The 15,072-nt window shown below is 39.1% G+C and overlaps 1 protein-coding gene across 5 annotated transcripts in view; it reads right to left on the bottom strand.

Moving 5' to 3' along the window:
* Nucleotides 1-15,072, bottom strand: part of tmem266 (transmembrane protein 266) — a 64,573-nt gene that overhangs the window by 21,148 nt on the left and 28,353 nt on the right. For 4 of the 5 annotated variants that reach the window (XR_005007492.1, XM_036576091.1, XM_036576094.1 and 1 more), the window contains one exon: nt 3,468-3,622. Coding sequence is in view for 4 of the 5 variants with exons in the window: in XM_036576091.1 (XP_036431984.1) it covers nt 3,468-3,622 (155 nt within the window). In the remaining variant the exon portion in view is untranslated. Of the gene's footprint in view, nt 1-3,467; nt 3,623-9,343; nt 9,433-15,072 lie in introns of all 5 variants that reach the window. The other variant, XM_036576095.1, reaches the window with a different exon arrangement.

Genomic DNA, 15,072 nt, shown 5'->3' with positions numbered 1-15,072 from the left:
TTTGAAGCGCCTCCATTGCTCCTACTGTTGTTTGTGTTTACTATTAACTCAAGCATCATTTGAGAAATGATGTCCATACAACCTCCAGAGAACCTCACCTCTTTCAGTTGTGTTGTGCAAGGGGAAACAGACACAGGTTACGAATATGTTTGTATTGCAATTGTATTGTTTGTATTAGACAAGTACCAGGCCTTATGGCAACGCCCTGCTGAAAAATGCCTTTAAATATTCTAAAACCAAAGAAACCTGCACAGCAAAGTATCAGTGCTATAACAATACATAAAACAAGCAAAGCTGCTGTCAAACATAGCTTACTGATGATGCAGTGTTTCAAATTTTTACATTATTATTTAACAGCACACAAGCATCAGTATCATGTAACTACATTATAATTTGGATGCCGTTAAAGAAGAAGTTTCAAAATGAGAAAACGAGACTGCTCATAAACTGCCTTGCAATTATAACTCCCCCATAACGTCACATGTGTCTAAAGTATTTCAACATATCTGTAGTAATTCTAGGGTGGCTCAGTTCATATTAAGGGCATGAGCTCAAAGTTCCCTGCATACTAATGTCCTTAAAGTAACACTAATTTCCCACACGTAGTTGCGTGTCACATTCAAATGACATGAAAGGCTCAGTTTCCCATTACGGCAGCCTTCTAAACTGAAAACATGTCAGGTATTTATGGTATTCAGATCCACCCATCCACTCCCACATGGCCAGCCACGTTTGCTCTTGCAGCAGTTTACCTATGCCTGCCTGTCTATTTATCAGCCCAATTATGGATAATCACTGCGCTGCATTCAGCTGTCACCCTGCCATCCCCCCTCTTCTCTTCATGCACCACCTCATAGCCCATCTGTCTTTGTTTGTCTCATTCAGTGATCTGTCCATCAGTCCATTCATCTCCCTCCATCCATTAATCCAGACGGCTGCGCTGCCGTCCCTCCATCTACTCCTCCGCTAATCTCTCACTCTGCATTTGTCTTCCTTTTCCGCCCCTCTCTTTCTCCCTCGCTCCTCCTCAGTCTGTCTATCAGGACTTTTAAAAGGCCAGACAAGACGAGGAGATAGAGGCTGACTTATGGCCGCTGTCATCTCTCTCGTAGCCCGCGTGCTACGCTTTCGGCTACGGGCTGGTGACTGCCTCACTTATTATGAAGGAGAGCATCTATCTAGTGTCAGATCATGTAGATTAGCTTGGCTTCTCGTGCCACGGGGGAGAATATCACATAAGCAAGTGCCCGTGCTGTGTTTTCAAAGGGGAATGGCAGTGACTGACCCATCAGCGACACAGAAAAGCTCGAGTCAGAGTTTGTTGGTCCAATCATATCTATCAGAAAAGCTTCATCTACAGTTCTTTTTAAAGGTCCTGGGTCAGTGAAGTTAACATTTTTGCCTTTGCTGTGCACCCAAGGAACTGTGATCGACATCATTGTGTAAACTATTGTTTTCTTTTGACATGATATCCCCAAACCACTGGCTTATCCTAGTCTATGCTTTACTTTTGCGTTTTAACACCATCTGAACTACAAGTTATAGTGTGCAACCAGTAGTGCTTTCGTACTTCCATGATTAGTATCAGTAAATTTGTCACCATACACAAAAAAATACTGGGACAAACAGGTGAAATGGGTTATTTTTGTTACATATTCATAACATTTGTATTCCAGATCAAAAGATGAGTTTGAGACTAAAGCACAGAATGTCAGCTTTTATTTCTGGGCAACTTAAACCAAAGCAAAAATGTCATTTGTGTGTTTACTCTTCTAATTTTAGCTGGGCATAAGTATTGGCACAAATCAATTGAAAGCAAAAGAAACTGTTTCAGGTTAGTATTTAGTCCCAAACCCTTCACATGCAATAACTGCCTTAAGTCTGCAACCCACTGACATCAACAGACTCTTGACAACTTCATTTAGAATGCTCTGCCAAGCCTTTATGGCAGCCTCTTTCAGTTGATTCTTAGTTTGTGGGTGTTCTGACTTCAGTTTCCTCTTCAACAGCTGAAACTGCATACTCAACTGGGTTTAAATAAAGAAAATGACTTGGCCAGTCTATAACTTTCCACCTTTTTTTCAGATAAACTCTTTGGCTAAGTGTGCGGTATGCTTTAGGTCATTATTTTTCTGCACTATGAATTTCTGCCCAATGAGTTTGGAGGCATCTGCTTGGACAATGGAAGACAAGATGTTTATGTACACTTCAGAATTCATTCTGTTGATATCATCACCAGTTACATCATCACTGAAGACCAAAGAGCCAGTTCCAGAAGCAGCCACGCATGCTCCATGCCTCACAGACAAAGTGCTTCGGATCATTTGCAGTCCCTTTCTTTCTCTGCAATTTTCCCTTTCCATCTCTTTAACAAAGATGAATATTTACCTCCTATGTCCATAAAACTTGAACTGTGCCTTATCTTTGTTCTTGGTGCTGATGAAAGGTTTGCATCTTGTAGAGCAGCTCTCTTCTCTTGAAGTCTTCTGATGTTCAACCCTGCACTCTGTAGACCGTCTTTTATTTCTTTCAATGCTGTTGTAGTTTTTTTTTTATCACAGCTCTAACAATGTTCCAGTCATCAATTGCTGTGGTCCCTTGGGAAAGCCTGATCATTGCAAATTGCTTACGCCTCCAGTTTCTTTATTTTTTCAAACCGTTCCATGATGTTGTTTTAACAATAGCTAGTTGTTCTGCAAAGGCTCTGATTGGTATTTGCTTTAATCTCTTCCATCATTGGTGGCATCAAAACAAGACCTCTAAAGCAACTTCAATGACCACAACCAACCCTATACATTCACAGCTCTTTAATGTGTTCACAATTCAGGGAACATGGAATGCCTGAGCAATCAGGATCACTTGTTATTCATTTGTCTCAAAACTGAAATTGGTGTAGTTCACACAACAACTGACAAAAAACAGTATGCCTTATGTTATACAGAAAACATTGCCCAGAAATAAAAACTTACAATCTGTGCTTTAGTATTTTGCTAATCTTTTGATCTGGAATGCAAATGTTATGAATATGTAACAAAAATATTGTCTCAATATTTTAGCTTCCCACTGTTTGTTCTACAAAAATAGAACACAAAAAGTTATTATTATTATTATTATTATGACAAATCAATAAAACATTTGCTACAAAATAACCAGAAAAAAAAAACAACTGGTGCAGCTCCTTAATTATATATATTAATTACACAATTACAAATCCTTGGCTATCCTGTCCCAAATCTTTTGGAAAACACGGAACTCAAATCTAAGAAAAAAATAATTGTGCTTGTTCTGACATTTGTGAGAAACTAACAGTGTTTGGATAAAAAAGACTCGCCAGAGAAAGTTTCTTAGTGGGAGTAACCCTCAGAGTTTTAAGGTAAGTTCACAGATGTGCTAAGGCTGCAGCTCTCTTGTCCTGTGTGCGTGTGAGGCAGTTAAGGCTACAGTCCCACAGCTGATCAGGTACTCACACTGCAGCAGCTTGGTGTCGATGAGCAGCTCCAGGCTCAGCAAGACCACCACCAGGATCACACAGGCCACCAGGAAGCAGTTAAACCCCGCACTCAACAAACACACCTGCCACAGCGCCGCCCTCCGTCCACAACATGGCTTTAGCCAGTTAGACCTGAGAGAGAAAGAGAAACAGAGAGAGAGAAGGAGAGAAAGTGAAAAACTGACTGTGTCTACAATCTCAAAGAAGACTTTTAGACAATAATTTCTATTGTCTAATTTTGACAATTTCAAGTTATGCTCAGTTTGTATTGGTCAGCATATAGTGTGTAGAAATTAAGCACCATACACAGTTCTGCTCTCTACCTGTAGGGGGCACCATTTTGTGCATGTAAAATGTTCTCCACAGATACAAAACCTTCAAACATATGAAAAACATATACTCAAGCATCTGCTACAGCAATTCTATATCAATTTCATGCTAAACAGTTCTATCAGTCTTAGAAATCTGTACCTGATAGCAAACGAACACCATCACTGTTAAATGTGATTAATGTCAGTCAGTTACTTCACGCCCATTTTGCAGTGATTAGATTTCTTCCTCTAATGAATGACCAACAGCGACGACTCTCCTCGACCGGCTGTAATTGGTTTATTTCACATTTATCTGTAATCCTCAGACTTTGTCAAGCATTAAACTTTTCGTGGGCCCCTGTGCCGAGCAGCGTTCTGTGTGATTAATCACTTATGCTCTCTCCGTCTCTCTCTGCCTCCCTCCACCACTCTTTCATTCCCTCCCTCTTATAAAGACTGACTAATTGAATTGCCCTGTTGATGGCCTTATTCACTCCTGTGCTCTCTGTATTCCTGTCACTCTCCTTCTTCCTCATCCCCCTCTATCTCTCTTTCTCATTCTATCTGGCTCTCTCCCCCTCCCAACGTCTGCTGCTGTTCCACTGCCATCAAAATTCTCCGTCTTGGCTCTTACCAGAGTGCAGGGATATTCATTATCAGGAACATATGTTATTATCTGCATTCTATAATCACAGGAATGCTTTAGAGAATCTATTTGCAGCCATTTCGCCAGGCAAAAATTTGCATCCAAGAGCTTTCTGGAATGCGTCCCATTGCAATGGCTCCCTTTCGATTAAACAGCGACTGCAATAATTCTGACCGTTCGTACTGAAATGCTGGAGGACGGTCATTTGCGTAGTATTTTCCAGTGTGAGCTCCAAGCTCGTGCGGCGCATCCCGTCCCTTTCCCAAGGGAGCGGATCCTGATCTTGGCAGGACGGGTCCACTCGTGGAACCACTATAACCTCATCCTGTGTCCCTGTCCGCACACACACACGCACACATGCACCATCTGGAAGCCACAGACTCCATGCCTCACATGCAGCCAAAAAGATGATTGCTTAACAGCATGGCACTGCCTACATTTGATTAGCCAGACAATGTTTACAATGCTTTAGGCTTTGCCCTTGTGTGGCGCGAGTGAGAAGGGCAGAGGAAACACTGGAGCAGAGTGTGTGGCTGAGAGGTGACACCTGGTTATAACACCTTAGCACTTCACAATGCTTCGTCCTCCCCAAAGTGCATCCTCCAGCTCCCCTGAGAATCTGGCAACGAAGCGTCGCACTCTGCTCAGCTGACTTTGCATTGCATTAGTGCACTGTAAACCCTGATAAGTTCAGTTTATTCAAACCATTTCAGGGAGTTCACTGCCGCAAATGAATTAGGAAACTCTTTAGTTGCTTGTAATTATTTACTGTATTGAATGCATGCAAGACAAAGTGTAAGTAGTTATCACTCAAACTATAGTGTTGCAGTGACTTGACATTTTAAGGTAAAATAATGACTACATATCACACCAACATGTTCTTTGACAGAGAAATACCTTTTCATTGTTTCTGGACCTATTTATCATCAGCTAGAGTAGTTAGTCTGGCCAGCGATAAAGTCTCTCAGGTCACACTACCTAGGCCTTCTCAATTACATCCTTAACAACAAGTCAAAGCTCTTGTGTTTTAGAGAAGCAAAACACACTTACTCGCAAGTACAAGAGAAAAGCCACATTTTACAGCCCTGTTAACACCTAAAATTGATGTTTCTTAGAATTGTTGGCCTGTATATTTTCTGCTGCGATAAAGTGTAACCAAAGTGCAAAATACAGGGGGTCCTGGGGGGTCTAGGACTCCCTAATTAACCTCTTGAACCCCAACAATGTCTCAAAATCAAAATTCTGCGGGGAGTCCCTGAAAATGTTATGCTATTCATTAGGGGGTAAAATAGATGCTCAATTACAAATCCAGCGAAAGGTTACTGTTTAGGCTGCTTCATCTACGAATCGGTATATTTCTGTCTTTGTTTATTTTTTTAACTAACTAGAGCTCCAGCACTGGTCTGCGTCAGGGTGGCCCTGCAGTAAAGTAGTTCACCCAGTTGGTCCTTCATAGCCTAGCAACTGTAACTATGCCCGAGATACTTCTGAAAAATGTACAATATGCTGTAGCATATTTGTAAATCTGAAAACGTATCCAATTTGCCAAGACTTTGGTGGAAAGAGTGAACTCTTACTCATTTCTCAAACCAAAGACAAAACAGGATGTATGTAAGATTGCAATTAATGTGTGAAGGAGCGCATTACCAGTCTAGAAAAGAGCAGAAGAAGAACTGTTAAACCAAACATTTTGTTGCCACTGAAGCTAGAATCGGCGCTGCTATGGCAAGTGAGTTAGAAACCAACATGGGACCCCCCAAATACCAGGGGGTATTTCGCATAGTGTGCAAAACTACTCATCAAATAGTGATTTTGGACAGTTAACTAAGCACCTGTGCACCTCTCTAATTCCCAGTGCTGCAACGAGTTTCCCAGTCTAAGATCAGTTTAGAGGTTTCAAGGAGAACGAAAGGTAGAAAATGCTAGTGGGCATCCTGCTCTAAATCCAGCTCTGCCATTCTCCTATCTGTCCCTCCAGTCCAGTAGTGTGACTGAGGGAGAGTCTCACTGGAATTTATGGCCAATAAATAATAGAGAATAGAAGCGTAGACATCAGTGTTGAGCAGCAGAGCAGGTAGGTGAGTTGATTTAGCCTGGGTCCACTGTCCTCAGGAGGGTCCTAGCAGTGCAGCAACACAAAGTAGGGCTATGAAACCACAAACAAAGCTGTCAAGAAGCTCTGGGCCTCAGGATAGCAGGTGAACAAGCCTCTAAATTGAGCCTGAAGTCCTAAATGTCATGAGGAATCCTGCCCAGATAACATTTCAAGAGTTTACTAATGCAGGAAAGTCCAGGAAAAAATGTTTTTCGGGTGGTATTACACTCAAACATTAGATACTGGCATTCAAGAAATGTAAGATATGGCAATTCATGGTGACATCGCCAACTTCAAACACAAACACACTGCCCTTCTCACAGCCAAATACCAATAAATGTTACTCACATCACCATGAAAGCATACGGCAATTTTACGGCTCGCGCCATTGTGCTGTAATTAAACCTTTGGCCTGTAAGCTGACAATAATTTGCAAGATAGCAGCAGTTTTGGTTACAAGAAGCACTTTGATTTAGAGAAGAAAGTAAGACTCTGGAGGAAAGGACCAAGACTCCACACAGGGAGCATTACAAAGGATGATAGAGAGAGAGAGAGAGAGAGAGAGAGAGAGAGAGAGAGAGAGAGAGAGATCAGGTGCATGGCAGTATGGGCAAGAGGACACTTTAAGTGTCTAATTCTGACAGGATCTTTGGTGTGGGATTCTATCCCTCTCTCTGTCTTTCTCTCTGCTGACTCCACCCAAGGTGACCTCACGATCTGAGAGTAGTGAAGTAGTGAACAGGAGCCTCATCTAAACTCACACTCTCCTCCAACAGCAATGTCAGTCTGAGCCACGGAACATAAAACATGTTTATGATAGGTGGGGCCAGGCATCAGCGCACCCCCACACTCACAGACACATGCCATTACCACCACCACTACCTACTAATACACACAGGGCTTACTTGAATTTGTGTAAGATTTAAAATAATTTATCAGCAGTCACTAAACTATAGCCTATGTTGCTATAAAAACAGCATAGTGTGTTTAGTCTACTCAAAGCATCTTGATAGTTATGATGAGTTTTTAATGTAAAAAATATCTGATTAATCCCTTCAGACTGATTACAAACTGATGCAAAACATGTAACATGATGTTTGCATATGAACCATGTGTGGTTTGCAGAGGGAATAATGATAAGAATATCATATTGATTATTTCTGATATTGCCCTGGCTTTGTTCAGTCACACAGTGCTACTGGGAGTTCCATCAAAATTTGTTTGAGAGCATTTATTGTACTTCTTTTTCTTAAATTTCTTGAATATTTGGCCAAGAAATATGGTGCTTATTTTGTATACACGTGGTTGCATCATATCATTATAGTATATAATATTGAAAACTCAACTTTAAGAATATAACAGTGTTAAAATGTATTTAAATCTCGAGTCTGCATGTCTATTAGTTTTCGTTTCTCAGATAAACATTTGATTTTAAATGTCTTTCTCCTTTGTTTTTATCAGGAACCATCTAGGCTATATTTTAAAAAAGCTGAAAAAAATTCATCAGGCTGACAAACCACAAATTTCGACTTTTCTACATTTCCACTGCAACCCCCTCAAGGCAAATAAAATGCAAATCTTGCCACAGATAGTAAGAAAATCTGCTGCAAAATCCATGCTGTGAGCTAAAAGTATTTCATTCCTTTACTATGTGCCCATGTGAAAACTTGAGTGAATGACTAAATCAGCAGTCACTCTGTGAAGGACAGTGAACTACTAACCTCTTGCCAATGGCAATGTAGCCATTTGTGCTTCTCAAAAGCTCTTGAGCAATGAACAGTGCAGGGCACAGCTGATATTCAATGCCAAACAACCTGCACTCTATACAACATTCACACACGTTTAATACGGAAATATAAAATATGTACCAAGCATGAAATAAAGAACAAGCATGCGATACACACAAGAATAAAAAGTCCACACATTAGCCAGAAAGCAAAAGAGGAAGAGGAATAGCAAATATAAGTGGTCCAAAATGAAAAGGGTGCTTTATAAGATAATGCCAAACTGACAAATCCAATCAATATAATACCAAATCTTAATCGACATAAATCCTGCAACTTAATAGAACAAGCTTTTATAGGGAATAAAAGTAGAAGGCTGAAAAGAGGATATGTCTGAAAAAGCAATGAATGGCCAAATTGGGAGAGAGACAGCAGTGCTGGAATGGGGAATAAAGTATGTGTCGGAATGTATACAGTTTCATAATTCATTTAAACTGGTTCCCTTCAGCAAAGCGGAAAAGGTATTAATTTAATAAAGGCATTAAAAAGTCCGGAATGGGAGGTGGTGGAAATGTGGGGTGATGGATTAGAGAGAGATGGGAAACTTCATTTGGAGCGAACACCGTTAAACTCCTGCTTGCTGCAGTATTTATGGGGAGGTACAGCTGTGCTGTGACTGGGAGAAAAAAGAGAGAGAGAGTGAGAAAGAGGTGGCTTGGCAGGTCACACTGATCTGGGAACAGCAGGATTTCTGCCACTGAGATAAATGCTCTCATCTGGGGCCTGGAGGATGAGTCTATATAAAGTGAAGTCATTAGGCCTCAGTCATCACAGACGGCTAAAGTAAGGGTGTCGCAGTCGTTCAGCAAAGCGAGGATACGAGCAGGCCTTGTTGTGGAAATGGGACACTGAGATACAAGCGTGTCTGCTGACCCACAATAAGACACTGTTAGTATTACAAAAAGCACTTGTGACTTTGAAAAAGTCTGAAGTGATGAGGTGTCTCATACTGGTGCAGTTTAAACCAACAGCACCAGCACTGGGAAACATAAAGTGTAAAAAAAGAAACATTTTTACCTCAACATGTACTGTTTATGACTGGCGACCTGTCCAGGGTGTATCCTGCCTTCTGCCCAATGACAGCTGGGATAGGCTCCAGCACCCCACTGCGACTCAGAAGGATAAGCGGTTTAGATGAATGTATGTATGTATGTATGTACTGTTTATTAGCTACACACTATATACACCTATGTAACCCCTCTAACTGTCAGCAATAACTCTTCTTTTGCTCTCTATAACAAAATCTGGTTAAATTTACATACGTTAAAGTTAAAAATGATTTTTGCTTCTTCTATAAGTTAGATAAGCTGTAACTACCTAGAGGTGATATATACCTTCCCTATCGGTATTAAGTAACAAATAACAAGTACATTCATTAGTGCTTGAGTGCATTTTTCTCTGTAACTTCACTTTTTTGAGTATATCAGAATCAGAATACTCTGATTCTCACTGCCAACTAATCATTGCCGATTCTTCGAAAAGGTACATTTTGACATAACATTTAAGGTACATTTACTCAATTTATATAAATTACTAAATTTATAATAATTTTTTAATTGAGTAAATGAGTTTAATTAAGTAATAGTTACAGCCGAGTGAAACCTTGTGACAAAAATATATGTATTATTGTAAACTAGCAGAACACACAGTATGATCAGTCTAAAGACTTTTGTTGTAATGTGAAGTTTTGCTTTAGTTTTGTTAGTGGATCATTGAGATGATGCACATTCTTTGTGTCCAATTCCATTATTTTCCATGGCATATATTAAATTATTCAATATTACTTCTTTTAAGTGAAACAAATTTCCATATATACTGATTAAGTATACTATCAGAAAAGGTAATTTAGTTCTATACAATTTTAAGTAAAATACTTTGGCATGATTTTATGTCTGAAAACTTTAAAATAAAAACCATGTTGCAAAATAAGGCTACTTTAAAAGTGCTCGACTCTTTGAAAAACTTTTGTCCAAATTCTTGTCAAATGTCTGGCGGCAAAGGACTTTTATTTTGACATGTTTTTACATGTTTTAAAACCATGAAACTGTGTAATAATAACAATAATGTATATTTATTTGATAAAATGTAAGTACAAAAAAACAGTTCAAAGACCAAGGTTTCTACAGGTGTCTAAGAAGATGCAAGTTTAATTTGAAATTAGTCTGAAAAGTTATTTAGCTATTTATTAAGCTGTTTAGTTATTAGAAGACATGATGTATCTGCATATTTTGTTTAGTTATTAAAAGACATGATGTATCTACATATATTTGCATTCATATCTATGTGCATTTTATATCTTAAATACAGTTAGTGTTTTCACAGTTTTGAATTGCCTATTTCAGTTATTAAAACTGCTGGTCTGGTTGCACCATTTGACTTACTGGTTGTGCCATCAGATTTTTTCAAGGATACAGGCAAGCCAATTAAAAAATAATTCAGATTGTGATTATAGAAAAAGTAACTCAAAGTAAAAAATAAAGTATAAAATAACTTATTATCTCTCAGATCATTAGGAACTAGTCAGTTAGTCCTGCTGAGGGTGAAAACTAGACATAGAGAAGCAGCGTTTAGCTACTATGCTGCTCTTTAAAGGAACAAGTTGACAGAGAGCATTAGAAAGGTTCAGACACTAGACACCTTTAAATCCAGGCTCAAAACATTCCTATCTGAGCAGGCTTTCAGCACAGTTTAAACACTATTTTCTTCTGTAATGGCACTTTTTCTTATCCGCTATATAAATAAATTTGCCTTGCCTTTGATAGTTACGTTTATTAATACTTTTACTTGAATCAAGTAAATTATCACTACAGTTTTATTTAAAGGAATAGCTTAGCAAAAAAAAAAATATTAAAATGATTTATGATTTACCCCAGATGCAGTTGATAAGCCAAGACAGGTCTGATATCGGACGTCTGCTTCTCTAGTTTACACTGAGATACACTAGGCTAACATTGCTAACAAACACTGGACCGTCACCAAACTCATCCTGTAAATACATACGCAAAAACGTTTCTCAGCTCTTCATTTGTTTTGTGCAGACACATCTGTGTGGTTTAGAACACAGTATGACTTACTTTAGTCGATAAAAACAAAAATAAAGTCTCCACATAGGTGAATGGGGGGCCATTGTGAGTAACAGGAACCACTTTTACCTCAGCACAATATGTGGAAGGCGACCAAAGGCGAGGCTTAGTGAATTCCTAAACTTTGCAGAGAAGCTAAGCTTTTGTGCTTGGAGGATCAGAACAACGTTTGATTGCTATATTGATGAGCACATTTTCAGCCGTATATGTTTGAACTTGAGTACACACATTTAAGAAACCAAGTCCAGTGTCTGTTAGCAACGTTAGCATAGCATCTCCTGTTATAAACTAAAGAACTTCAATTACTAAACATGTCGCGGCTGAGTCACTGAATCTGGGGTAGTGATAAATCATGTAGTATGATTTTTTGTTGAACTACTCCTTTAAGTAGGAATTTTCATTATTTTTCCACCTCTGCTACCTGTATACATGTATACATATATATGGTTAGCTTAACCCAGAACACATTTTGCCATTTCAGTTTTGAAAAACAAAACCTTTGATCTTGGTCTTGAAGTGTAGCCCTGTTTTCATGTGGTTTCCCTACAAAGTCAGAACATTTGGTTCTGAAAATGAACAAAAACAAACACCAGTGCATGCACATGTACGCATACATGCACATATATACAGGCACACAAACGTGTACACACACAAACTCCCTCACACTGCGGGACGGCTGTTATGGATGCATGGCAGGAAGAAATGACTGGGCCAGTGTGGACAGGTTTATAAAGAAATCAGCAGCAGCAGCAGCACCGCTGATTTGCTGGGGAAGGATTGAACGGCTGCAGACAGGCAAGCAGAGGAGGCAGGATTAAACCATGAAACTGCAATCGATAGCAGGCAGGAGCAATTGCTGTCATACATGGCCCTCAGTCAAACTCCCCCCATCTCACAATGAGGAGAAGGAGCAGAACAGAGCACCAAAACACCAAAAGGGAAGGAAGAAATTAACAAATGTAGTCTGTATATGTGTGCTGTGTCATATTATGCCATATGCAGTGATGCTCTTATAATTAACACTTGACATATGTCTGCAATGATGAAGATTCCAGTGGCAATCGATAATTAGTCATGACTTTCATGCCTCAAGGTTGCACTCGAGGACCTGAGTAGCTCGGGTATTAATTCAGAATCTGACCGTTCCGTCAGTGTGAGCTTTCTGCAATAGAATGGGTGAGGAGGCCTTGAGCTGTTCTCGTAGGACATTACTTTGAGAAAAAGCAATCTAGGAGGAAAACCTGCATCATGTGCCAAGTGACACACATTACTTTTCTTTCTCACAGTTGCTAATGGCACCACATTTTACAGACTTCATCACACTTCAAGATTTAAACTTTAAAGAACAACTTGAGGCACAGAGCGGGACATTGAGGCAGCTGGCGATGAACCAGCTCTTGTGTGGGCTCTTGATTGAGATCTCAGTTGCACATTTACACCCAGCTTGAAGTCTGCATTCTGAAAAAGTCTATAGCTGTACTATAGCAATGACGGCATTACTGCTGATTGGAAAAAATCAATCACGCCATAAGCCTGTGAAAAATGAATCTGGCTGAGCCACATTAGTTCTATCCGCAGCTGTGGCCCACACCCCTTCGATCACTGCCTTGGCAAAGCTATTAAGTCTCCCTGCGGCTCGATAAGGATAATGTTTAAAATGAAACTTTGGCCTCTTAAAAATCATGGGACATATATAAGATATTTCCATGTGCAATAATAAACGTTTATTAAGTGCAGCCAAGCCTTTCTAATCTGCTTTTTGGGATGCTGATAACAACAAGGCAATATGGTTTCATCACGTAGAAAGACAGACTAATTCACACCATCCATCTGACCCCAGCAGGCATGGAAAGAAAATGATAGACCAGAGTCTGAGAAGCAGTTGGCTCTAGCTCGCTCTGAAGTGTGTGTGTGTATATGCAGATGATACGGAAGGCAATGAAGTTTCATCTCTTAATATGCAATTAATGGTAAATACTGTGTAAATTAAAATCTAATCAGTATTAGATTAGGATGTAATCTTATTTGATTTCTGGAGTGTAATTGGGAGAATGACCTAAAGGATGTAGGCTAGATGAGTTCAAACTATCTTTGGCTAATCTATTAAACCTTTGTTACAGCAACATGAGTAAATTCACATGGTAATTAACTTCACATACTGTACAATGAATGGCTGTTAGCTCTGTTAGGGCATGAACGTGAAGGCCCATTTTCTGTTTCTAATGTGCCGAACATTGTGTGATATATTTTCCCATTAACAAGAATGAGCGTGTACAAGTTTATTTCAAATCCAATCAGCTGTAGATTTGTACTGAAAGAGCAAGTGAATGTTGCAAGGACAGCAATGTGTTCCAAATATATAATAACAAATCAGCCACTTCATAACATAAATACTGAATAATAGTGGCCTTTACAACCCTTTGCAATGGTTGTTTATTATGTATTGTTATGAGCAAGTAGAACAAATGTTTAATGAAAAGATTCAAAGACCACTGAATATCCAAGAAGTTCAGGGATAAGTTGCTAAAACAAGATTTCTTAACTTTCAATTCATACTACATAATTATTTATATGTAAATACATTAATTATTTATTACATAACAAGATAATGAATTAAATTTACAACCTTTCCACATTCTGTATCAACAGGCTCGAGTCTGTACTTCGATGCCAACAAATGACAAAAACATGCAATCATAAAGAATGCTTTTTCCACAAAACAAGACTACTCACAACAATAACTTTTCATCAAATTCACATCATAGAAAAAAAAAAACTTTTACTTATGAACACAAATGTGGTATCGACTGAATTGCACAATTGCACTTAAGACTTTATGATACCATTTGCATGTTTCAATGAACTACAAGTGAGAAATAATTCTACAAAAAAAAGAGACATTTCATTGCACACATACCATGGAGGACATGGGAGGGTTAAATACTGACCTAAACCACTTCAAGTAAGACCACAAGCTGGTCTCAGTTAATCACAAAAAGGATGGCATCTACCAACAGCTGCTTCAGCACATATTTTCAAAGTTGCAGGTCGTGGAGAGAAGAGAAGAAACAATGACAAATGCAGCGTCAGGCCCAGCATCATAACCCACTTACAAACCTCAACACTTCAGCAAGCACTGAGAGACAGAGAACCAACTAAGCACTAAATATATGCTGAATGGTGCTTCTGCTGCTTTTATCACAGCTAATCAATTTTACATTTGAGAGGTTCCTTATTAGAAACGTCACTACACACCATTAATCTCCCAAATACCTTGGGAATCAGTGGAAAATAAAAAAATAAATAAATAAAATGGGGAGTGGTTGTTGAATAAAATGAAAAGCACACATATATCACAGGAATGTGAAGGCAGTGAAATGTATTTATCCTTTAATTCCTTAAACCGCCATAAACAGGGGGTCCAGGAGAAATCCTCACTGATCGGTGGGATGAAAATACAACCTGCTTTCCCAGCAAAATCCAGTTTTCTGATTTCTAGACCAGCAGATCACTGGCTCAAGGAGATCTTATCGAGTTCCTTGTGGAAGGTTTTGTTTTTTATTAAGCAATTATTAAGGTTTGGGTTTTCATTATGCAATTATTAAGGTGGGTATAATATGAGATGCTGGTTGCAGACCACCTAGACCACTTACCACTCTAATT

The sequence above is a fragment of the Colossoma macropomum genome, unplaced genomic scaffold, assembly GCF_904425465.1.
Source record: "Colossoma macropomum unplaced genomic scaffold, Colossoma_macropomum, whole genome shotgun sequence".
NCBI lineage: Eukaryota > Metazoa > Chordata > Actinopteri > Characiformes > Serrasalmidae > Colossoma > Colossoma macropomum.
This window is presented reverse-complemented; position numbering and strand designations above follow the sequence as displayed.